This window comes from Suricata suricatta, chromosome 10 (genome assembly GCF_006229205.1).
Source record: "Suricata suricatta isolate VVHF042 chromosome 10, meerkat_22Aug2017_6uvM2_HiC, whole genome shotgun sequence".
Lineage (NCBI taxonomy): Eukaryota > Metazoa > Chordata > Mammalia > Carnivora > Herpestidae > Suricata > Suricata suricatta.
Window position 1 is genome coordinate 59,867,513 of NC_043709.1, and position 25,849 is coordinate 59,893,361.

General features: G+C 40.6%; 2 protein-coding genes and 1 long non-coding RNA gene across 8 annotated transcripts in view; 1 reads left to right on the top strand and 2 right to left on the bottom strand.

Moving 5' to 3' along the window:
- The window catches only part of HNRNPA1 (heterogeneous nuclear ribonucleoprotein A1), a 6,463-nt gene extending 2,174 nt beyond the window's left edge, over positions 1-4,289 (bottom strand). Inside the window, exons 1-11 of one of the 4 annotated variants that reach the window (XM_029954261.1) lie at positions 4,183-4,289; positions 3,505-3,621; positions 3,091-3,237; positions 2,741-2,951; positions 2,558-2,650; positions 2,384-2,476; positions 2,011-2,085; positions 1,653-1,811; positions 922-1,077; positions 591-656; positions 314-356 (exon numbers count right to left, since the gene is read on the bottom strand). In XM_029954261.1, the coding sequence (XP_029810121.1) occupies positions 601-656; positions 922-1,077; positions 1,653-1,811; positions 2,011-2,085; positions 2,384-2,476; positions 2,558-2,650; positions 2,741-2,951; positions 3,091-3,237; positions 3,505-3,621; positions 4,183-4,197 (1,122 nt within the window). In that variant the 5' untranslated portion in view covers positions 4,198-4,289 and the 3' untranslated portion in view covers positions 314-356; positions 591-600. Of the gene's footprint in view, positions 1-313; positions 357-589; positions 657-921; positions 1,078-1,652; positions 1,812-2,010; positions 2,086-2,383; positions 2,477-2,557; positions 2,651-2,740; positions 2,952-3,090; positions 3,238-3,504; positions 3,622-4,182 lie in introns of those variants that run through there. The other 3 variants (XR_003914337.1, XM_029954263.1, XM_029954262.1) reach the window with 3 other exon arrangements.
- Positions 4,290-4,856: 567 nt separating this feature from the next.
- CBX5 (chromobox 5) overlaps positions 4,857-25,849 on the top strand; it is a 35,796-nt gene continuing 14,803 nt past the window's right edge. Inside the window, exons 1-2 of one of the 3 annotated variants that reach the window (XM_029953870.1) lie at positions 4,857-4,992; positions 21,433-21,611. In XM_029953870.1, the coding sequence (XP_029809730.1) occupies positions 21,475-21,611 (137 nt within the window). In that variant the 5' untranslated portion in view covers positions 4,857-4,992; positions 21,433-21,474. Of the gene's footprint in view, positions 4,993-19,362; positions 19,440-21,432; positions 21,612-25,849 lie in introns of those variants that run through there. The other 2 variants (XM_029953867.1, XM_029953869.1) reach the window with 2 other exon arrangements.
- On the bottom strand, positions 9,253-19,639 carry LOC115303895. Its single transcript, XR_003914284.1, has 3 exons — positions 19,475-19,639; positions 10,426-10,515; positions 9,253-9,448 (listed from the first exon to the last, which is right to left on the bottom strand). It is a non-coding gene; the product is annotated as an uncharacterized LOC115303895 (long non-coding RNA).

A 25,849-nucleotide genomic window follows, 5' to 3' on the forward strand; every position in this document is an offset into this window, starting at 1 on the left:
GAGTAGACTAACTTTACACAGCACATTTAAAAAAAGACACATTTATTCAGCGTCATGATCAGACTATTACATTTAGCAATCAACAGCATGGGTGCAAAAAAAAAATCTACATTAAAACCCTTTGTTGGAATGCTTTACACTTTCCACAGAACAGAAACTAAAATAACCTGTTATACAATTAGTCACAAATACAGTCCTCAGTTTTTTGCCCATACACATGAGTATTGTCTAAAACATGTCTTCTTTGTAGCAGCTAGGCCCTGCCACCACTGTGCTTGGCTGAGTTCACAAATCTGTTGTAACCTGTAGCTTCCCTGTCACTTCTCTGGCTCTCCTCTCCTGCTAAGCTTTGTTTCCTGTTGAACAATATGGAATAAAGTTGTTAATCTAAACATAATAAGACTCAAGGCTACAATCCAACAGCAAGTTTTGTTTCCCACAAATTTTGCTGATCTGAATATTAACTTAATATTCACAATTTTACTGCAATTATAATGTTAACTACGTTGCACTGCTCAGCTACATTAGGGTTACTGGATTCATTACAATTTATAAAACTTAACTGAAAACATAAAGAGATGTTTACTTACCTGGCAGTAATTAAAACCTTCTGCCACTGCCATAGCTACTGCTGCTGCTGGAACCGCCATAGCCACCTAACAAAATAATTTGTCCCTTTAAGTTTTAGAAGCACAAATATTAAAACTTCATTTTATATCAGGGACAATAAAAGTTCAGATTTTGGGCACACACGATTTTCCCAATTTGATTGCACATTATCTGTCAAACTTTCCTTTTTAAGTTTATCAATTGTAGTTTTCCACTGTCAACACACATACCTCCCCACAACTAATGTACTCCTTACTGAAACCTAGTTGCTATGGATTACCACCCCCCCCCCGAAACACATGCACACAATACCTTGGTTTCGTGGTTTGGCAAAGTATTGGCCTCCACCACCATAGGGGCCAGAGCTTCTGCCTCCAAAATTTCCTCCTTTCATGGGTCCAAAATTTGAAGATTGATTGTTGTAGTTACCAAAATCATTATAGCTTCCACCACCTCCAAAGTTGCTTCCTAAAAATGAAAAGAGGACCTTTATTTGTTATTTGGGGAAGAGGAAGGATTGTTCTGAATTCTATTTAGTAATTAGAGTAAAAAATGTTGCATGATCTGCTTGCCTTCCTCCCAAACTCTGGTAGTTCCAATGTTTGGTTACTTATTTCATCCTTCTCTGGGCAAGGCACTCAGTTGAATTCAGTACGTAAGTAAAAATTTACCCAACTTACCATAGCATAATAGCATATTCTCTAGCCTTAAAGGTCTGTACCCATCCAGGGCACTGCAAACACACGCTGGATGTATCAACTAAGTGCCTAAGATCCCAAAGGAGTTAGGAGACTAAATCCTGCTGGAAACTAATCTAATTCTGATTAGAGACAGGACTATCCACTTATCCATCTATCTGATTTGGGAGTGAGGCGGCCCCAGCTTAAAGCTAGGAGGAGGTAGCATTAGCAAGCCTGTTAATATAGAATACCATGCATCGTACCACATAATGCTTTATAAGAGCATCAAATCCCCTTATGGTCATAAACTCTAAAGAGCTAATCTAACTATTGCACCAAATACTTGGATCACTGGATACCTACCACTACCACCGCCAAAGCCGCCTCCGCCTCCTCCGTTGTTATAGCTGTCATAGCTGCCACTCCCGCCATAGCCACTGCCCTGGTTTCCATAACCCTGTCCACCACTTCCATAGCCTCTGCTTCCTCCAGAGTAACCAGGGCCGCCTCCTCCATAACCACCTACAAGAATACAATTCTTCTCAATAAGACAAAAGTATTCAACAATCAAAACCTGTGCAAGTGTAACACCTAAAAGCCTGCTCACAGCATGCTGTTAGGGTCAGAGCTGAGCTTGTCATGCACTAGTTTAGCTCTACTAACCTATTCTAAAGATTCCACAACAAACTTTTTATTTGTGTACTCTTTAAGATAAACTTACCATCATTACCAAATCCATTATAGCCATCCCCACTGCCACCATATCCACCACCACCTCGACTGCCACCAAAGCCACCTGGAAAAAAGTACAGTCTTAACCACTTTCTGAGGTGTATTGACTACATACAAATGACACCCTTCCTAGATCCACGTTTTATGAAACCACCCCCTCCCCATGCTACAAAAACCACCTCTATACTTAAGACTTAACCTTCTGGTTACTGAGAAGCCAGAAGGCGTGGATAAAATTTAACTTCGGAAAAACCTGGCCAATAGGCACATCTACCATGGGTTTCAAGGGGACAGATTATCTGGGGATAATCAAATTACAAGCTTACTATTAATCGGACAGACTATATATTAACCACACATACCACGCCCACTGAAGTTTCCTCCACGACCAAAGTTGTCATTCCCACCAAAACCACCTCCACGACCACCACCGAAGTTTCCAGAACCACTTCGACCTTAAAAGAGAAGTTTTAAGCGTTAAACCGTACAAATTGCAACTACTTAGTTACCTGTAAGGTCTAATTAAACAAACCCACCTCTTTGGCTGGAAGAAGCACTGGCCATCTCTTGTTTAGATAGAGCCTTCCTTACTTCACAGTTGTGGCCGTTCACAGTATGGTATTTTTGAACTAAAAAATTTCAAAAAGAACACAATCAAGACTTAAGAATATAGCACGGGTTTCAGAAACCTTGGTGAATGGCATACCCCTGATACTTACTGACAATCTTGTCTACAGAGTCATGGTCGTCAAATGTTACAAAAGCAAAGCCTCTCTTTTTGCCACTGCCTCGGTCAGTCATGATTTCAATCACTTCAATTTTCCCATACTGTTCAAAATAATCTCTTAGATGATGTTCTTCAGTGTCTTCTTTAATGCCACCGACAAAAATCTTTTTCACAGTTAAGTGGGCACCAGGTCTTTGAGAATCCTAATATGAAAAGGCCCAATCAAGTTACTTACTAAGCAAAACTATCCTTCACCAAGACTACTAAAAAGTTTAACATCTCCAAATTACAAAGTTAGTGGCACACTTTTAAATGATCGAGAAAGGAAAAATTATCACTCACTTCTCTAGAGACAGCCCTCTTTGGTTCTACAACTCTTCCATCCACCTTATGTGGCCTTGCATTCATGGCTGCATCCACCTCCTCCACAGTGGCATAGGTGACAAACCCAAAGCCTCTGGAGCGCTTGGTGTTCGGATCTCTCATTACCTGAAACGTTAGTTCATTTACTACATAGTGAAACCCCGGAAGCGATTAGCATTTCTACCTTGAATACAAGGCCCTTCAGTTTCCCACTATTCACCTAATATAAATGTTAGCAGGGAGCCTCTAGTCAGCTAAAGCCACACCTTCCCTCGCGCCAGCTTGTTTTCAACTATAATCCCGTTAACAATTTGCAGAAGTACTATAATCACAGCAAAATAATCCAAGAAAACCGACCAGTTCTAACGGCCTTTTGTCTCTTCCAAGTCTTACCACACAGTCCGTAAGCGTTCCCCATTGCTCAAAATGGCTCCTCAGACTCTCATCGGTTGTTTCAAAGCTCAAACCTCCGATGAAAAGCTTCCGCAGCTGTTCAGGCTCTTTTGGAGACTAGGAGTAGGGGAAAAAAAAATTATTACCTGGAGCTATAACGCGAAACATCTTACAATTAGGAGAACCAAAGCTGCACAACAATGATACATAGTACTTATTGTTCCCTTGGGTCGCAGCAAGCCACGTGCTTCTCCCCTTTAGGGGAGACGGGATGTTGGGGGCTGGGAAGCCCCGGGCGCATGCGTCCCTACTCTCCCTTCGACGCACGCGCAACAAAAGGACGGAGCTCGAAGAATACAGAAGAGAAAACTACACTTGCTCCGTAAGAAGTTAGCCCCCTGATGCAAGGTAAAAAACAAAACAAAATGAAACAACCGAATATGAGTAAGAGTTTCCCCAGAACGAACAAGCCTGGGGTGATAACTAAGTGTTGAAAGACGGCGGCCTCATGGCGACGACGAGGACAAAATGGCGACCCGAACTTTGGGAGGGGTAGGCCCTGGCAGCAACGGAAGAACTGCCGAAAGAGCTGGCGCAAGCAGCCAACGCAGGCCACGTCCTACTGAATTCAGGAATGGGCGAGGAAGAAAATTAGGACGGAGAGAGCGCCTTACTCACCTCTGACTTAGACATGACGGCGGTGGGAGGGGAGACTTCAACGATGCTTACTCGGCGGCGTCCACAGGCAGAAAGGAGTAATCTAACGAACGTATCTGCCAGCCTACCTTCGGCCTCCCTTTTTTATCCCGCCTCCTCGCTTTAGGCATTGGTAGACTCCGCCCCTGAGTATCTCTGATTGGATATTTTCAGTAGCTTCCCCCTGCTATTGGTTTGTAGGGCCGCATTGCCGTGTAACGTCATCCGTTTAGGCGTTCTACGCAGTCTCCACCCCTTAGTGTTCATTGGTTCCTGAGCAATATTAGTCTTAGCTAGTGTGATTGGCTCGCCAACCAATCATTCATATTTGAATGTAAGGTATTTAACTTTTTAATCCTTCACGCCCCGGAATTATGCTCAACCCACTTGGCAAAGCATGATTAATACTATGTATTAGGAAAGAAGTTATAGGGTAACTTTTTTTCTTTTTTGCACCGACCGCCCGCTAAGCGCATGTGTAGTAAAATGGCGAGTTTACGCAAGCGCATTAAGAAGTTCCGCTGGGTGCTTGGAACACGTGAAATGGCGGGCGGGAGACGGCGGCGAATCTACAGCGCTTGCGTGGTGGCGGGAGTTGGGCCTCGTTTTGCGCAGGCGTAATGGGCGGAGAAAGGGTACGGTCCCAGGATTGGTCGCGCAGGCGCAGGGAAGGATCCGTTTTGGCGGGCGGTTGGCGTTGCGCAGAAGGCGGCGGCGGCGGTGTCTTGTGGTCCTGCTTCACCACAGAGGAACAGGGAAGACGTTTGCGTGAGTGATCGGTCTCGATTCCGGGTAAGTGACGGATAGTCTTGCCTACCCATACGAGGTCTTGAACTGACTCCAAATGGGCCCGTTATTGTGTGAAATGAATGGACCGCGGGGTGGGGGCTAGTGAAGGGGGAGCGGTGGGTCCGGCCAACCAATGGAAGAATAGGGGCGGGATGTTTTATTCGCGTAAATTCTGTGGAGCTCTGCCGCCGGAGAGCTTGACTGGCTTGTGTTTAGGCCAATTGAGTCCGCCTTTCGCTGCCGACTGATCGGTCCTTGGGCCATCGGAATGTGGGAGGCGGGTTTTCCGCGCCTGAGCAGCGGTTCCATGAGCCAATGAGCATGGAGCGCGCGGTAGGATGGGCTCCTCCAAGAGGCAGCTGGTTGACTCCAATGGGGAATGCGGGAGTCGGGCGGTTAAATGGATGGACCAAATTTGGAGCCAGTAGACTGATAGCCTTCGGGGAGGTCGTCCAATCAGCGGTCCAGAAGAGGGAGGTCTTAATGTTAGGGGTTGTGAAGAAGGGGATTCAATGCCTGTGATGGCGCGGCAGGGCGCATATTTTATCCACCGTGACTTCTTTAACGAAGCCCTTAGGCCTCCGTCCCATAACCTGTCTGAGAGGGGAACTATAAGTTTTGGTCCCCACACTTTTGGTTTTGAGGGGAGCAGGATAGGGCTTTGGGAACTCGCTTCTTAAGGAAGACCTGCTTGAAATGTTGGAACCAATAGAATAAATCTGTACTGTCGTGGAAAGGCTCCCGAGGGGGAAAAAAAAAATCTACGTAATGATGCACCTTCCCACGAGCAAATGGGTATTTGTAAATCCATAGAAAAAGTTTTGGAAGGCTGCGCACCGAAGTGTGTTACCTCTTAGGGACAGTGGGGAGGAGGCAGATTGGTGTCTGATGTTAATGTCTTTTCAGCGATCGTAATTTGTAGCTAAATAAAGGTTAAGTTAAAAAGTCAACTTTTGCGTTTCCAGTCATAATCACGGGCTTCTCACAGCGTCTTTGATCCTTAACACCTCGAGAGAGTGCTGTTTTTCCCTTAAGAACTAAGGTGATCCTCAGTATAAAAATGCAAATGTTAAAAAGGTAACTTTTATTTGACTACTTAGTACCTGTTAGGGAGGTTAAGCTAAGCGCCTTACAAGCATTATTCATGTCTCAGTGCCCTTATCTTTTTTTTTTTATTTTTTTTTTAATGTTTGATTTATTTTTGGGAGAGGGAGCGACAGCGTGCACAGGGGAGGATCAGAGAGAGAGAGGGAGGCACAGAATCGGAAGACAGGCTCTAGGCACTGAGCTGTCAGCACAGAGCCCGACATGGGGCTCAAACCCACGAACCATGAGACCATGGCCTGAGCCGAAGCCAGATGCTCAACTGACTGAGCCACTCAGGCGCCCCATAGTACCCTTAACTTAGTCTCTTTGAGGACTTTACCTCCATGTAGATCTCTCTTTAGTGTTAAAGAGTTTCTAAGCGCTCTTCCCTTCCTTGGAGGATGTCTGAATTTTGATAAGGAAGTTGCTTAATGGGGGATATTTAGGGTGTTAGAGAGAGGACTTGTCCATCACCTGGGTTATTCCATTACCTTCAAAGTGTTTGTTTTACAGGCGCTGTTATCACCTGTTGGTAATGCCCACTCAGCCGAGTTGAAGATGTTTCAGTAAAATGGGGACGTTTTCATTACATAATGGCCATAAAAGAATCTAAATTGGTCTGTTGTTCACTGTTTTATTTAAGGTTAATAGAAATAACTATAAAGTTCGACAGTAGTAGTCGTGTAGTCAGAACTACACTTCTGATTAGAGACCTTTGTGACATTGTACAAGAGAAAGTTTAGTTGCCCTTAAAATGAACACAGCAGAGTCTCTGACACTTGCAAAAGGACAGGTTTATTTAATATTTTCATGTAAATTACTTGTAGGAATACTAATTATGCACTTTTTCTGCTTAGTTTATAAGAGATTAAGAGATGGATTAAGGTTATCTGTTCCTAATTTATTTAGATTCAAAAGAAATACAGTCTTGGTCTATTACAGGGTTTCTTGACCTCAGCACTGTTGACATTTTGAGCCAGTAAATGCATCTCACCTCATCGGTCACCCCATTTGTGACTATCAAAATGTCTCCACACATTGTCAGATGTCCTGGGGGGTGTTGGGAGGTGGTGATGCAAAATCTTTCTCAGTTGAAAAGCTTTGATTTAGAGATGCCTGGCTGATTTGGTTGGAGGAGCATGTGCTCCTGATCTCAGGGTGGTGACTTCAAGCCCCATGTTGGGTGTAGAGATTACTAAAAACATAAAAATAAATAAAATGACAGATGCAGAAATTATCTCGTCAAAATCTTTTCATAATTGGAAATTAGAGGGAGAAGATTGGTGAAGTGTTTAGGAAGTGTTTGCCATTTCTTGAAATTTAAATACGATTGATTGCATCCAGTGTTTGGCTTCCTAAAATAATGACAAATATGTTTTGGAAGAAGGTGGGCCTTGCATTAGATGGTTCTTAGATTTTTACCTACTTTAAGCCTTTTTCCTTTACTGAATTTGGACCAGAAAGTTTACCCTGACCCTGTACACATATTGAAATAGGCCTTATTATATAAATATATATGCACAGCACTTTGGAATTTTCTCATCTACACTACAGGATTTCATTTTCTTAAAAATGCAAGATCAGTTTCTGCTGAACTCATGGCCTCAAACTCACAATTTGAGGGGAAAAGAAAACGGATCTGAAGAAAGGGAACCAAATCAGGCTTCCTGAGATTATTTTGAATGGATTCCTCCCATCTCCAGCCCCAGTTGCTTGGATTTATAGACAAATTAACCTGTGATCCCTTATTTGATGATTTTAATTATATATTTTAATTTGAAAGATTTCAGGATTTGAACACAGGCTTCTTGGTTTTCTGTGGTATGCAAATACAAACTGCTTTTTTTGTGAATTCTCTTACAATGTCAACTAATTGGTCTGATGAACATTTCTCTCTGATGGGTAATTTTTCATTGACATTCTGGGACTATCAGAATGAAAATCTTAAGTTTAGGCTTATTTCTTGCCTTCGGAGAACCTGGTTTGTTCGTTTGTATGGGTCTGTTAACAAGACAAGATTTTTAGCCTGTGTTACAAAAATTAAATTTCAAGTGGTTATGCTTCTAACTTAAGGGTATATACTATTGCTACCAAACCTGAAAGGGGAAATAACATATTTTCACTGGCCTGTCTGAAAACCAATTAAAAGGAAGCTATCTGGATAGTAGGTTAGCAGAATGATGGTTGGGGCAAAAAAGAATGAACAAACGTGCCTTTGCGGTAACTGGATTTGTATATGTCTAGGAAAGTTTTAGTGGCTTTTAGTGGCTCTGGAAAAAAGAAAAGGTGGATTCCAGGGTACAAAGGTTTCTGAGGAAGATTAGTATTTTTTATTTAGGTATTTAATTTAACCACATAGTAAGCTTTATGTATCTTATTGGAATGAATAACCCATTTAACAATTCTTGGTAAAGCATTTCTTTCCTTTTCTTGTTCTTTTTTTCAGTCTTTTATTTCCATTTACCTTACATGAAATTGGGCTTAAACCTGCGTGCTGTGTATATTGATTTTAAAAGTAGTGAATTATTGTGTGAGATACCATTTGTAACTGACTTCGTATGGCTTTTATTTACACATTGTTATTCATGAACTTGAACTCTGGGCAGTTACCTTTTTTCCCTTAACATAACTTTGATTTTGCTTTCCGTCATATAAAGGATGCCTTTAACTGATTATTGTACTAATGGGAAAGAGTCCAGGTCATCCTGAGAAGAATTGGCTTGCGCAGAGTCCAAGATACAGCTTTGTTGGATTTCTGTAAGCTACTCGAAGCCACATATTCATTTCTGATGACAACTTTACACTTGTGTTGGCAGAACACCCACAGTGACAACTGGTGCCTATGTTTAGTCTGTCCAGGAGCTCTACCAGCTAACATGTTTGGGGAAAAACCTACACTGTTCTTGTTAGCAGCTATGTAAATACTAGACCTCATTGAGTTTGTCTTCCTGGATCTGCCAGCATTTTGGAGGGTAAATTTCATTCCCTGATTGCTTCAATTTACCCTTTGAAATGAGGGATTAAAGGTTTTAGGCATTCTTTGGGTTACTTGAAGCATAATTATTTTTGGATCAGTAATTGGTTTTATATATGTCTAGTTATGATTTTTAAAATCTTATTTCCCCTGTGTATTAGTTTCCTGTGGCTGCTGGAACAAATTACCACAAACTTAGTGGCTTCAAACAATAGGAATTTATTCTCACAATTCTGTAGACCTAAAGTCTGCAGTCAAGGTGTTGAGCCCCCTCTGGAGACCTGAGGGTAGAGTCCCTTCCTTGCCTCTTCCAGCATTTGGCGGTTGTCAGTCTCATCTTGTGGCCTCATCTCTTCCTGCTCTGTCTTTACATGGTCTTCTCTGTTTCAGAACGCCAGCCTTTTATAGAGATAAACGTGATTGATTTTAAGTCCCAATCAGATATTCCAGAATAAATTTCTCCTTTCACATCTTTTAGACACATCTTTTGCTATATAAAGTAATATTCATAGGTTCAAGGGATTAGGACTTGTTATCTTTTAGGAGGCCATCACTCAGACTACTATACCTTAGTTCTCTAACCCCTATCCAAATAAATTTTATGTAATTCAAAAAAGAAAAGCTATTTTATTTATTTTACTTTAGAGAAAGGGGGAGAGAGAGAATTTTTTTGAGAAAGAGAGAGAGAGAGGAGATCTTAAGTAGGCTCCACACTGATTGCGGAGCCTGACCCAGGGCTTGATCCCCTGACTCAGATCATGCCCTGAGCTGAAATTAGGAGACAGATGCTTAACCAACTGAGCCACCCAGGCACCCTAAGAAAAAGTAATTTTAAAAATGAGAGGCAAATGGAAAAAAAAAAAGCACCAGGAAACTTAGATTCTATTCTCTTATCTGTCATTAACTAGTAATATAACCTTGGGTGAGCCATTTGCCCTCTTTGATTCTTAGTTTCTCCACCTTATATGGAAGGAATTGGATAGGTGATTGCTGATAGTCTTCTAGGCCAGTCTTTCATTAAATGATTCCTGAATTGTCTTGGAGTTTGTTTTTGAAGCCAGTAACTTTAAATGTACATAAAGAACTTATTCTAATATTTTGGGCCAATGTAGTCCAATGGTGGTCTTGCCTAGGACTTGAAGGATAGAAGACTAAGTTGTTGGCTGGTTGTCATATCCTTGGGGTATTAACACAGGTTAACAAATTTGTTAATTGCATGTGATTTTCTAAAAAGGGTGTAATGGACTAGTTGGGCCATTTTTCACTTTCATTCTTAGTGACGCTGTAGACTGTGTAGTCTAGATTTCCTTTCTGGTAAGAGTAGTTTGTCAAAATTGAACTCTGACAGAATTTTTTTTTTTTTTTTTTTTTTTTACCTGCAACTAGGTTGTGGAGCTAGTTTCAAAAATCTTTCACATGCAGTCTTCTTCAGACTTAACTGGTGCCTGTTTCATCATGCTTCATTGCTAGAAAGGACATAGAAAGCATGGGATTGAGATGATGTGTTATTGAAAAGGACTATTCAAAGATCAAGCTTTAAAATACACTCTCATTATTTATTTCTTACATGGAAAGGAGGAGGAGGAACTAAACTGAATTCAAGTATTCTTCTGATTGTAATCTCCATTTCTTAGAATAAAGCAAGTTCATATCTCAGTCAGCAGGCATAATTATGTCGGAATAAAATGCCCTGCTAAAGAGGTCACCCAACAGACTGGGTATCTATCTTCAGTTTGGTTTCTGAGGCAGATCTTGAACTCCATGTGCCTTCTTTCTCATCCCTAAATCAGTAAGACTTACCTCACAGGGAGTTGTGGAGTGTAATATACTGCTAATTTGTTCTGTATTTCCAACAATAAATTATATCTAAGGATCTGATAAAACATAAGCAAACCTCATTTATATGAGTAGTTGGAGACAGGCATAGATATTAACTTACAGATAGTTCAGAAAAATCATTAAAGTTATTTTAACTTCCTCTATCATCAGACATCTTACCTTCTCTTTGCTATATACTTTCCAAATTGTTTTTTTGTTCTTTTTCCATAATGGACATGAGGTAGGTAGAGCAAATAGCTAACCCCAGATTGGATGATAAAGAGATCAATTCATCAAGAGGACACAACAACCCTGAGTTTTACACAACCAATAAAGCTTCAAACTACATGAAAGAAGAAACAATGGAACTGAAATATATACATCTATAATTATACTAATGAGCTTCTAAGCAACCCAAGGATCAAAGAAGACATCACAAAGAAAATGAGAGAATATCTTGAACCAAATAAAAATGATAACATGACCTCAAAATTTGTGGGATGTAACTAAGTTCTTAGAGGGAAATTTATAGTATTAAATGCTTCATTTAAAAGAACAGAAAGGTCTAGAGTCAGTAACCTACATTTCTATCTTAAGAACCTAGGAAAAGAAGAGCAAATTAAACCCAAAGTAAGCAGAAGAAAGGAAATATTAAAGATAAGAGCAGTAAGTATTTAATGAAGTATAAACTAAAAATAGACAATCTTTGAAAATTGATATTTTGAAAAGATCACTGAAATTAATAAAGCAGTCTGGTGGGGGGAAAATGAGTAAGAGAAGTGGTATCACTACTGATTGTAGAGACATTTTAAAAAAATTTTTTTGTTTATTTTATTTATTAAAAATTTTTTTTTTAATTTGAGAGACAGAGACCGTGCGAGCAGGGGAGGGCCAGAGAGAGGGAGACACAGAATCCAAAGCAGGCTCCAGGTTGTGAGCTGTCAGCACAGAGTCCGATGTGGGGCTCAAACTCACGAATCATGAGATCTTGACCTGAGCCGAAGTCAGCCGCTTAGCCAGCTGAGCCACCCAGGCACCCCTGTAGAGACATTTTAGAAACAAAAAGGGAATATTATGAACTACAGCCTTATATTCAGTGTCTTAGATGAACTGAATCACTTCCTTGAAAGAAATACCACCAAAGTTCACTTTAGAAGAAATACAAAACCTCTCTAACCCTGTATTTTATTAAAGAAATGGAATTTGGGAGCACCTGGGGAGCTCAGTCATTCTTTTGACTTTTGGTTTCGGCTTAGGTCATGATCTCATGGTTCGTGGGTTTGAGCCCCGAGTTGGGTTCTGTGCTGATAGTGCAGAGCTTGCTTGGGATTTTCTCTCTTTCAAAATAAATAAACATTAAAAAAAAGAAGAAGAAGAAATGAAATTTGTAGTTGAAAACCTTACCCTGGTGAAAACTCCAGGTCCAGATGGCTTCATCCCCCACCCCCCACCAAATCTTTAAGGAAGAGATAATTATACAAATTATTTGTATACTAGTACAGATTCTTCCAGAATATGAGAGAGGAGGGAACACTTACTGAGCTGTTTCATATATAGAGAGATATATATGTTTTATATATCGATATATTTATATAGATATAAAATGTCTGTTTTTGAGAGAGCAAGTACACAAGCAGGACGGGCAGAGAGGGGGACAGAAGCTCCAAAGCTGGCTCTGCGCTGACAGCAGGAAGCCTGATGTGGGGCTGGAACTCTGAAACTGCAAGATCATGACCTGAGCCTAAGTCAGACATTCAACAGACTGAGCCATCTAGGTGCCCCATATATCCTTTGTATTTTTAAAAGTGTTTTCCAGTTCGTTTGTCATCTTAACTTTACAGCAGACCTATGAGATCAGTATGGCAAATAACACCCTAAGGTTAACTGAACTATCTAGCTTGACCTTTCTGCGATCTGATTGGAAGAAGACCCCATCTCCTTATTCCCTGTCCTGATTTTGTCATTGTTAATAAGTTGCCCCTTTAGTAGATTTTTGTTAACAGCCTTTGGGGACAGCTCTAACCAGTGCTGACTTTACCAAGGAGAAACTGTTAAAACCCTTAGCTCTTAAGTTGAAGACTGGGTTAGACACAGCGCCCATGCAATGCTTGACACTTACTGGGCCCTCAATAAATATCCCAGAGCAAGGATCAGAATTGCTATATTAATCATCTCTTTGGCAGATAATTTAAATTAGGATTGTAGTTGGAAACTGGACAAAAAGAGCCAGAAGCATCTTATTTGGTTTAAGTAACACATCAGAGCATTCAGTGGCAGAGCTGGGTGGTCTGAGATTGGCTATTCCTTTTAGCCGTTAATCTGGTGGTGGCCTTTCTTTGCATTTAACTATCAATATATCTGAAGTGTAGAGCATACTTTTATGATATTGTGGCATAGTAACTCACACTTAAATGTCAATAGAGACACTTGCAAAGACCTACAAGGTTCAATAATTTCTGGCATGGGTTTGTTTCTCCTGTCATCACCCATTATGTATTTTCTTACAGCTTTTAAATTGCTACAGAGAGAAATTGGTCAGGATCATAATAGATGGCCAAGGAGCTGCCAAGGATACTGTTGTATGGGATGGGGAAAAGTTCAATACTGCCTTGATTTTATTTATCTAAATTGTAGGCTATGACTTCAATATAATTCACATTGCTAATACACCAAGGTAATGGTAAAGTAAAAATGATGCCACAAGCTGAAGGAGTGTTCTCTTTTACTCCACGAAGTTTTACAGTCTTTGTAACTCCAATTCTATAATGCTTTTTTTGGTCAGCATGTATAATCAAATTTTAGCATATTAATTTAAATTATTATAGCATCTCAACAATTACATTAGAGATTTTAGTTATGGTATGCAAATTAATTTTTATGTCTCTTGAATGTCTTCTCTAAACTAAGGCTATGAGATAGTATAAATTGTCTGGCATAGCAGAGGCTTTTTCTTAAAATAGAGGATTTGTGGGAGAAACCTGAAGGGGTCTTTGTAGACCCTTAAACCACTGTGTCTAAAATCTGTACGAGCTGGTGGCGCCTGGTGGCTCAGTTGGTTAAGCATCCAGACTCTTGATTTTGGCTCAAGTCATAATCTCACGGTTCATGAGATCTAGCCCCACGTTGGGCTCTGCACTGACAGTGTGGAGCCTGCTTGGGATTCTCTCTCTCCCTGTCTCTCCCCCTCCTCCCAGCTATCTCTAAATAAATAAACTAAAAAAAAAATCTGTACAAACTGGATGATGCTGGAGAAGTGCCGTGTCTTAATTTTATGACTATTTGAAAAAAATGACCCCAATTTTACTTGTGGGTGGATACTTTAGTTCTGTTTTAACACTTTCATATTTTGTGAACATGCTCTGCCAAAGTGGTATGTAAAAATCTAAGATTCATAGTAACTACTCCAACATTGCTGTAACCCATTTTTCTTAAGATGAAATTGCCAGGTTCTTCATGAAAGATAACTGAATCTACTAGTTCATGCTGCATCACATTTAATTAACGGAGGAGTGGGTGTGAAATTCACACCCACTTGAGACTGTGGTGCCTTAAGATGAGTTCAGTACATTGCAAGGACAGTTGTTGGAAAGCATCATCTGGAAGACCTTTGCCCATAGTGGTGCCAAATTCTACTTTCTCATAAATCTTGGAGCAATTGGATGTCTTACCTCTTGCCCAGAGATGGGTTTGGATGTGGCCTAACTAAATTTAAAGAAGACTGACACTTGAGAGAAGAAATTCAGTAGATTTTAATAAAGGAAATAAAATCCCATATAAAGTTATTTTGTGAAATTGTGATCACATAATGAGATCTCAAGAATTTGTGTGGTACTGCTGAATGTCAGTGAATCAGACAGGTAACTTCAAGCAGTTCTGAGAATCACTATGGTACGTATTCATTTATATTTTTTAATGGCTCATTGCTTTGAGGAGAGTACAGCCAAATAAAATTATAAGGCACCATTTATCTCTATAATGTATACGTCTTAATCTAAAAGTACAAAAGTCCCTTAACTCCCTTGCTCACCAGGGCAGGAGTCTTGGGTAATCAACCAGCAGGAATACTTTGCCCCAGAATAATTCTGTGACTGGTTGAGGCAGTGACTTGGCCTGGTTTTTAAACGATCACAAACTGGAGCTGCACTAGCCAGAGGGAGAACATTCCCTCTCTCCTGCTCCTTTCTATTGATAAGGTTTGTGTTGTCTATCTGTGGCTCGTTAATGATAGGGGTGTTAACGACCACAGTTAATCTTCCTCCTCAACTCTTTCCTAATCCAGTCTCTTAAATAGACATTTAAAAAGCTTTTAACTCTTCTTGAATTGGGTGCTCATGGGCTTTTGGTGGAGGTGGAGTGATAGTTATCAGCCCGTTTAACAAAACCTGAGACAGCCAGGACAGCTGTAATGTGCATCTCTCTGCTGTGTTTTTGTTAAAATGCCACATGGCTAATACTTTGGAAATCGTAAATCTAGTAGAAGAAAACATCTTTATAGAGGGCATTTTAGTTTTATGCTGTATGTGTTACAAATTTAAGATCATTGGTACTTCTAGATCCATAAAGAACAAAGAACATAGACCAGATTAAAACAGTTCTGTAAATTTGGTTTCTTTTCATCTGTTTTATTTATCACAATAGGGCTATGTGGAGGACTCCTGGAAGACAGTGCTGTAGCTGACACTGTGATCTTCACCTAAGCCACTAACTTTCCCCAAGCACTTTTGGGGGGAGAAATGGGAATTTCTCAAGCGTGGGCTAACTGAATTCACCCATCAGCAGCATATTTAATTAATACATGTGATAGGGAGCTTTGCATATGCCCTCACTCTTTTCTCCTCTTTAGAATGGCTTTCTTCCTGGAGGATTTTTGCCTTGTTAAGAGCTTATAGATTTTACTTTAAAACTCTAAAATGGAGGTACTGGAGTGGCTCACTTGGTAAAGAATGCAACTCTTGATCTCTGGGTTGTAAGTTCGAACCCCACATTTGGTATAGAGATTGCTTAAATATAAAATCTTAAGAAAAACCAAAACTCTAAAATGAAGAGAGAGCTCACTGATTGTGTTTTGACATTTGGCCTGACTACTACCTCCAAAGAGTTCAGTGGGTGGTTCAGTGAGGCGCTTTACCAGTTAGTTTCACCACTTAAAAAAAAAAAAAAAAACAAAGCAAGCTCAGAGAAAGATTTAGAATTATGTTGTGTATATACTTTTGCTTGTAAGTAGTGATGAAAATAAAATGTGCTACACTAAGATCTAAGAAAAGCCACCAAGACAGCTGGTGAAGTAGTGACTGGAGAGACTAGAGCAGAGAAGAACTGGACAAACAGATCCCAGAAACCCTACGTGGATGATTCTCTGGTTCCAGGATTGATAAATGCAAACAGCTAACCATTACCTCTGTTCTGGATTGTCCCAATTTTCTGTAATGGTCTCTCTGTTCCTTCTACGGACTAGCAGTTCTTAATCCCTTTTTTTTTTTTTTTTAACCCTTATAATGAGTGGGATTTTTTTTGTCCCTCTTCTCTTTGCTTCACTTCTTCACCTCTTCCCCCTGCCCCACCCTCTCAAAAGATTTATCTGTTAAAGAAGTCACCTGTCGTCAACTTGGAATGTGGGTTCTGACTGTGCCTGATCACAAAGCTCTTTGATGTTTTTCCAAGGCTAACTTCTTACCAGATCCCTGGTTTAGGTATTTTTTTGCCCAGTACTCAGAGGCCTGCAAGAATTTGCCTTGTGTCGTTGATATGAAGGGCTGGTGGAGTTTGCTCTTTTCTCATGTCCTAATGGGCTGTTCAATTGCTGGAATCTATCTGTAGTTGATGCCTTTACCAGAGTTACTGTGTATAAGAAAGAAAGAGCTGAGGACTGTTATGCTTGAAAGACTCTAGAAACTTGAGAGACTGCTCACCCCTTCCTATGGAGATTTCTGCAAGGATAAGGTTGTGCTCAGGCTCATCCTCTCTTCCTTGGTCATGGTATCAGGATTCTACCTTAATCACTCCATCATCCTGCCAGCCACGTCTCATTTCTCATACTTGAACACTCCCTCCTCTCAAGCTCTGTGTGAACCACCAGTCTCCATGCTTTATCTGGTCTGGGCTCTAGCCCTTAAATTGTCCGTCTGGCTTTGTGTTTCATTTGACCCTAATACACTGGGTCGCACTGTCTAAAGGAGAATTATGTCCCCTCCAGTGTCTCATTGCATTTCTCATTTCTTACTGCTGCTCCTGAGCAGATCTGTAACTTCAAGGTTAAGATAAGACACATTCCATCAGAACTATGTCGTCATCCCTGCCAGCTTCTGATCTGTGACTGTCCAGGAGATTTACAAGACACTTGCATGCCATTCTTTACAGAATATTATGGTTGGACTCTGACTCCTGGCATCGCGCCCAATTTGATTTGTCAGCTGTTACAAAACCCTTTTCCCAAAGAGGAAAGGACCTTAGCTGTGTGCCCTTTAGGCGGTTCTTAAAGAGTGGAAAGGAGGAAATTGATCTGACATTATTTCCGGATGTTGCAGGGAGGAAATACACACCAGAATATTTTTGTCCTTTTCCTTGTTGGTTTCACTTTTTTTCCTAAAAGATTTCACTAAAATATTAACGTTGTTGTCATTCTTTCCTGTCTTTTATCTCTTCACAGAATTACTGTTAGTCTTTTCATACTGCCACTCCAATGCTTTTCTGAGCTTTAAGAAGTAAAAATAAGTTGTTTTACCCTTAAGAGAGAATGTACCTGGGGTGCCTGGGTGGCTCAGTTATTAAGTGGACCTTGGTTTGCACTCAGGCCATGATCTCACAGTTCATAGGTTTGAGCCCCGAGTTGGGCACTGCACTGACAGCTGCAGAGCCTGCTTGGGATTCTGTCTCCCTCTCTCTCTACCCATCCCTTGTTCACTATCTCTCCCAAAATAAACATACATTAAAAAAAAAAAAGTAACCTGCGTATTGTATTCTCTGAAGCTTTATTAGTTTACTGTGCCCTGGTTAACAGACACTCTTCTTTCTTGCTCTCTACCAACATGTTGAGTTTTGGGAGTTACTACATGCGATAGGATTTAACAGCTTAGGAATTTGGAAGGTCACATTTCCTGCCTACATTTTTACAAAAGCTTCTCTTTGGGGAACTTAGCATCTCTTTGGTCTCTATATAAACTCTCTGTTTCCCTAGGAGGTAGGCAGTGGGGATTTATTTGGCCCATTTTAGTGATTCTGGGATTAGACCTCAGTTATTTACTCAGTATCATACATGGCAAGTTAATCACTGAGTCAAAACCCTGATCTAATTCCTTTGGCATTGTTTTCATATCCCTTAACTACAGAAAGTTTTAAAATGTTAATAAGAGTCCAAAAACAGTTTTTACTCAGATTTCCTGACGGGTCCATTCAAAGTGAGGAAATCTAGTTAAAAACTGTCTGCTTTACTCTCATACCCTATAATTTCTTCTGTTTGATAACCAAAAGAATCACTATTTTCTGCTTTTTTCTCACTTGGGTTCTTTGCTTTTGACTGTCGCTTTTTCTTACTCTCCTATGGCAGCAGTCTCTGGCTCTAAAGCCCCGTATAGTAAAGCAGAAGCGGGACTTTGGGGCTCTCCAAAGTGTTCTTTAGGGCCAGGAGAAAGGACACTTGATGGGCCTGCAAGTCTCTTAAGTATTTCTTTTCTTTATCTCATCCCTCTTTTTCTCAAGTGTTAGGGATTATTGATATATAGAGTTTTAAATTATTATATATTAATGCTTTGGGTGGGTCGTAATTATTAAAAAATTTGTTTCACAAGACATTATAAGAACAAATGAAAAATGGTTTTAATTTAACAGTAATGGTGGGGATGGACTTTTAAAACTAAACCCTTTTGAAAAGCTACTTAAGGATTAAATTTTTTTCTGCCTATAATTTCAGTTGATAGGTTCTTTGGTAATGCTGAAGTGTCTGGATTCTGTTTTCTCTATCTAGTACTCTCCCAAAGAAGTAAAGTTGTATAGTATCTTGAAATACTTACCTTCTCCCTCTTTCCTGCTAACCCCCGATCCCCCAAGCAATTTTAATTAACTGTTCAGTGACAGATGGTAGAAAAGGCCTTATTTAAAGTGCTTCTGGTGGGCTGGGTTAGGGGTGGGTGGTTTGTCGGATTCCCTGTTGTAGAAGGGCCTAGCCTTTCCCCTCCCCCTTCCATTTGAGCTATAATCCTGTTAGATGATCTTAAAATGCTGTTGATTAATTCCCAGTGCTCTTAGAGGAATAAGTACAAGTTTGAGGTTTAAAACCCGAGAACCAATTCCCTTGAGCTCTGAATGCCTTAGCTTTGAGTCCAAGCAGTACCTTCCAACTTCTCCACCCTGTCTTCACTGAAAAGGAAAGTTAAGCCTTTTAACTTTTCCGTTTGCTTCCCCCCCAACTTAGTCTAGTGCTGCTGCCAGTTGCCATGGCAACGGGCTGGGACAGCTGCGCAGTGGCTCCCAGGCAGCTGGGTGGGGGCGGGGGAGCTGCCAGCCCGCCAAGCCCCAGACCTGGGAGGGGAGGCCCCTCCTGTTAGCCCAGAGGGAAAGAAAGAACTGGGGCGATCCGGTAGGTAAAGGAGGGAACCCCCATTCATCTTCTACCTTTGGGGCTTCTCTTCTGCATGAAGGTAAAGGGAGATTTTCCTCTTGCCTCCCTCAAACTGAAGAACACATATGTAAATCCTTGGTTTTCCTCGTGAGGCAGGGGAGGCCATAGCCACAATGCTTAACTGCATGCATCTAACCCGGGGCTGGTTTTAACCCCAGCGCTCTGACCTAAACTGCTCAGCTCCCGGAAATTCCAAGGTGAGTGGGGGTGGGGGTGGGGAACTCTCCCTGGAATATGACATTTCCTGTCTCTGGTGAGGTCGGAGGCTATTTTTATTTTAAATAAGATTTTTGTTTCTTAAAGCTTAGGACTCTCTTCTAAATTCATGGAAAAATTATTCTAAAACTCCTGTCTACATTCTCCCCCTGTCACCCCCTCTTCCAAATAAAGTACGTTAATAAAAACTTAGTTTTATTACAGGGCAGTAATGGGTACAGACAGTTTTTTGGGTGGGCAGCTCTGTCGCTAGTAGATTCTGGAGACCTGGTTTCCAACTAGATGTTCTTGGAATAATTCCTTAAATTGTGCTAATGACATAAATTGAAAAATGCAACTTTCTTCACTTGAACAAAATTCTGGGATTAGTGGCCTTCCTTGTTCCTGGGAGTCATCTTCTAGTCAGGATGGAAATATTTTTAGAAAATCTTTTTAGATTGCAGAAAAAGAAAAATGGAGTTCAGCTAAGAAAACAATTCCCTGCTACTCTATAATTCAGACTATAGGCATCATTTAACATGGTTAGGGAAGAATTCTTAAAAATGATTATGGAAACAACAATGTGGGAACTTAAAAAACTAGATTCTGTGTTGAGTACCCCCTAGTTGTGCATATTTCTGAGCTTAACTCAATTTCCATTTGTGTTGCCTTGCTTCAGCTTTCCTTGGGCCTATGAATGGTTCCTCTGTGTTTTGAGGCTTCGTCCTGATGTGAGTCTGGGGCCAGAGCTTTTTCCTCCTCTTCCTTTGGCCCATAGTCAACTCCAGTTAAGAGAGGTACCCCCTTAACTATTTGGAATAGTTGAGCCTTGAGAACTACTGAACAATCCAATAACAAATTTTTATTTTATGGAATAAAATTTTGTTTTTCTTCCTGCTTTCTCCCATCCCCAAATGAAAAAAGAGGCTTAGGCTTAGTGTATCTGAGATGCCAGCCTTGCTTTTGTGAGCTGATGGATGCTCTGTAGGGACAGTCTCAATATATTTAAGGGAGAGATGTACCAAGTCACTGAAGACAGTGGCGAAAGCTGCTTGACCAAGCCTTTTTTGTGTGCTGCTAAGAGGCTAGTCAGGATCCTCAGAGCAGAGGAAGGCTAACATTTTGTGGCTTTTCTTTTCTCATTTTTATAAAGAACCTTATTCACTTCATAGGGAAAGTTTTTAATTCTATCCCTTTTCTTTTAAGCTGATGGCTTTCCACATTTCTTTGAGATCCTGGCTTGTAAACAGTTACAGAAGTAACCAGGAGTAACATACCACACCACTTGTCTTTGGAATCAGAAAATGAAAGAGGTAGATAGTTGTGTCTAATGATGACTTTGATCTTGTGAGCTGAAGAGAAAGTTGTGGTTGGGAAGGTGGGGACAGACCCAGCTTTTACTTATATTCTTAGGACTCCTGTGTAGAATGCTTCAAGACCCGAGAGAAGGGTACAATATCCCCTGCACTCTATCAAGAAGAGACAAAGGTTTGGGGGTGTTTTTTAAATAATTATGTATTTATTTTGAGAGACTGTGAATGGGGGCGGGGCAGAGAGGAAAGAGAGAAACCCAAAAAGGCTCTGCACTGACAGGGCACAGTCTGACTTCGGGCTCAGTTCCACAAACTTGAAATTATGACCTGAGCTAAATCAAGAGTCGGATGCTTAACTGACTGAGCCACCCAGGTGCCCCAAGAAGTGACAACGTTTTAACTCCTTGTGTGGATTCTGACCGTTTTGTCCTTCCTATTTGCAGGAACCCGGTGGCCTTAGTCCTTCAGGTGGAACAGCTTGCGACATGGGAAAGAAAACCAAGCGGACAGCTGACAGTTCTTCTTCAGAGGATGAGGAGGAGTATGTCGTGGAGAAGGTGCTAGACAGACGTGTAGTTAAGGGGCAAGTGGAATATCTACTGAAGTGGAAAGGCTTTTCTGAGTAAGTGCCTTCTTTTAGGCCTTGGGACTCTGCAGAGGTGGATACCTTTGGTTTCTTTACCCATGAGCAGCCATCATCTTTGTCTTTTCTTCTCTTGACCTGCACTCCAAAAGTCAGAAGACACCACAGTAAACTAAACAGAGTCTCTCCCTTGGAGCTGGTGTTCTAATGATAATGCTTTTGAGAGATGGTCTAGTGAATTAGTTAGGTATGTAGATGTGGAGCCAGATCACCTGGGTCCAGATTCTTGCTCCACAGTTTAAGAGCTGGGTGACCTTAGTTTTAGTTCCTTATTCTTTTTCTTCCTCAATTAAATAGGAATAGGAAATAGTACTTGTCATAGAGATGTTGGGTAGATGTAGAGCCCGACAGGTATGTTCCGTGTCAGTATAAACTGTTATTGGGGCTCCAGGCTGGATTAGTTGATACAGCATGTAACTCTTGATCTGAGGGTTATAAGTTTGAGCCCAATGTTGGGTGTAGAGATTACTTACTTAAAAATAAAATCTTTTTTTTTTTTTCCTTTTAAAGTATAAACTGGGCAGTGCCTCGGTGACCCAGTCGGTTAACCGTCCGACTGTTGATTTTGGCTCAGGTCATGATCTCACAGTTTGTGGGTTCGAGCCTGGAGTTGGACTCTGCACTGACAGTGTGGGGGCCTGCTTGGGATTCTCTCTCTCTCCCTCCCTCCTTCACTCCCTCCTTTTCTCCCCCTCCCCCCATGCTGACACCCTCTCAAAAATAAACATTAAATAAGTAAATAAAAAGTGTTATTGTTACTATTCTTTTGAATATAATATAAAATATATACATTTAAGCAGAAGTTGTCTATCCCATAGCCCGTAGTTTTCCAAAATGATCCTTGGATCTCAAAAGTGACCTAGGATGAAGGATTTATCTTAATGAAAAACTTAAATCTGAGACCACATCCCCCCGCCAATATATTTGTTTTAAATTTCAGATGTACAGCTGAAGTAAAAGAAATTGAGTGAATACTCAGATACACATTGCCTAGTGTCTGCAATTAATATTTTAATATACTCTATCAGTCTGGTTTTTTGGTTTGTTTGGGGGTTTTCTGGGAAGATCTGAAACTCTGCTTTACCACCACCACCCCCTCCCCCCCCCTTTTTTTTTTAATTAGTGAGCTTTAAGAATGTTACTGAAGTGGGACACCTGAGTGGCTCAGTCAGTTAAGCGTCCAACTCTTGATTTTGGCTCAAGTCACGATCTCATGGTCATGAGATTGAGCCCTGTGTCAGGTTCCACTCTGAGTGTGTAGCTTGCTTGGAATTTTCTCTCTCGCTCTCTCTCTGCCCTTACCCTGCTCACACTTGCTGTCTCTCCTTCTCTCAAAATAAACACTACAAAAAAAAGTGAGACTGAGCTATTAAAGTATCTGATACCGTATCAGTATCTGATATGATATTGATTAGAATGTCTGTTAGGAAATATCTGGCTTTATGCTGAAGTGCTAAAGGAGATTATTCTCTTTCTTTGGAAGAAATAGCACTAGACATAAATATTTTAAACATTTTATTTATGAGAGACAGAGAGGGTGTGAGGAGGGGAGCGGCAGAAGGACAGGGAGACACAGAATCAGAAGCAGGCTCCAGGCTCTGAGCTGTCAGCACAGAGCCCGACATGGGGCTTGAACCCACTTAACCAACTGAATCACCCAGGTGTCCCAAACTAGATGTATATTGAAGCACAGAAGAGGTAGCTTGAAAGGTGAAGTATGTGAGACTGTAATCATTAGACATTTTGCCTTAGTTTCTGATGAATTCCCTTCCCAGGATGTCTGATAACAAAGAATGGATTTCTCACAATCCCAATGAACCGATAGAAAGTGATGTAGGCTTCTTGGAATGGCTGTCCCGTAGAAATGTAATGCAAGCCACATGTGTAATTTAAGATTTTTAAGTGGCCACATTAAGAAGAGTGAAAGTCACTAAATTCTTCTCCTGAAACCAATACTATATATGTTGACTAACTTGAATTTAAATAAAATCTTGGAAGAAAAAAAATGAAATTAATTTTCATAATTTATCTAACATCGTGTGCCAAAATGCTATTTCAACATTAATCCATATAAAAATTAATATATCTTACATTATGTTTTTCATGCTAAGTCTTAAAAACCTGATGTATATTTGATAGCTCATCTCAGTTCAGTCTGGTCACATTTCAAGTGTTCAGAAACCACTTGTGGCTAATAGTTACCATATCGAACATCATAGCTTTAAAGTGTAGGTCTTCAGTGTACTAAAAAGGTTCAATTTTTGACGGTGTCTTTGATCAAAGGTCTTAATCAGGAGCCTATAGAACATACTTAAGGGTTATTTCATTACGTACGTCAATATTTCTCATTTGGAGAACTTTTGGCGTTTTAGCTAGGACAGCGCATGCTACAGGACGCTTGCTGTCTCTGTCATACAGCATCACGGGCAGCACAGCAGTCAGAATATGCCCTGCGTATTTCTGAAGAGGACTGATATCCCAGTGACCTTTAGAGATGAGGCACACAAATTTGACAGACTTAGGAATGGGAATTAGAAGAATAACGAGGGCTCCCTTGCTGGCTCATTTAGTGGAGTGTGCGACTCATTCTTGGGGTCCTGAATTCGAGCTGCACATTGGGTGTAGAGATTACTTAAATAAATAAATAAACTTTAAAGAAAATAACACTGAAAGATTTTAAGAGTGTTTATTGGTCCTATTGAATCCCCATTGGAAATTCTTGGTCGTTTTGAAGAGACTTGAAACTATCTGTGTATTTGAGCTACTGGTAGCTTATGTAGGTAGATTAAAGAGAGAAAGAAAGTTTGGGGTAGATGGCTTGAAGCACTTGTCCTTACTTTCCCAGAAATGCCCAGGATTTCATTAAAGATGAACACATTTTGCCCCTTTTAACAACGTCTATAACTAAGTCCCTGCTGCTTGTTAGGCAATGGTCAGATTTTACTTCATGTGTTTTCTTTAATTCTCATGACAGCCTTTAGAAGTATTTTCAGTTTACAGATAAGGAAGTTAGTGAAGTTATTTGCCGAAGATAGTGTAAGCATCTGGCCCTGGTAAGTGCTGGCACAAGGATCCAGTATCAGACTTCTTTGGCCCTCGTGCCCAGGCTCTCTTTAAATTCTGTCATGCTGTCTTTTGGGTGAAAATTGGTTGATATAGAAGCAGTAATACCAATATGGTAGGAGAAGAGATAAACCTGTTGGAGCATTAAAGGACTGGCTTGCCTTGCTGTCAGGAGAGACCCCTCCTATCCCCCCATGTCTGCTTGCTTGTGTTACAGTGCTGGCCTGCCTCTTGCTTTTGGGGTCTTAATTTCTCCTGGGATAGTAAGCTGTATGGCTTGTGGATATGGGGGAAAGTTACTGTATAAGATGGGGTTTTGTTTTGTTTTGTTTTTTCCTGAAGAGCTATGAAGGAATCTTTTCTAGTTTTAGCTCAGATGATTTCGAAATAATTTTGTCTCATTCTCAAGCTCTTTTTGCAGTTACTTAAATCTAGAGTAAATATCAGATTTTTCCATTATTCTGCTTAAGTCAAGTTATTATGGCATGTGTTGAAACTATGCCCATCTAATGACACCTTATTTAAAAAAAACAGTATTTAAAATGGGTAGTACGTACATCAAATAATTTCTTCCCAAGTCCGTGAAAAATTGAGAAATCATTTCTATTATATTTTCAGATGTACTTTAATATAAACTAGTAATACCATATAACCAAAAGATCTTCTGCCACCGGCTAGGAGTGAAGAGGATGCCTGTTCTGGTTTTTCCCATGTAGGTACATTTCAGGCTTTGATTCCATAAGCTTATGATGTAGTCGGTAGTTTCATTTTCCAAAACCCTTGCCAGGAATACATAGAACAACTTTGTGAATGATACCTCTTCTCTTAATGGGACTCCCATGGTCCAAGTTTAAATAGACTGAGTTACTCAGTTTGGGGTTTTTTATTAATATAAAAATGTATTTTGGGTTTTTGGGGGTTTTTTGTTTGTTTGTTTGTTTTTGAGAGAAAAAAAGACAGTGTGAGCAGGGGAGGGTCAGAGAGAGAGGGAGACACAGAATCCAAAGACAGACCCCAGGCTCTAAGCTAGCTGTCAGCACAGAGCCTGATACGGGGCTTGAGCCCATGAACCATGAGATCATGACCTGAGCCAAAGTCAGATGCTTAACTGGCTGAGCCACCCAGGTGCTCCTATAAGAATGTATTTTGACTAG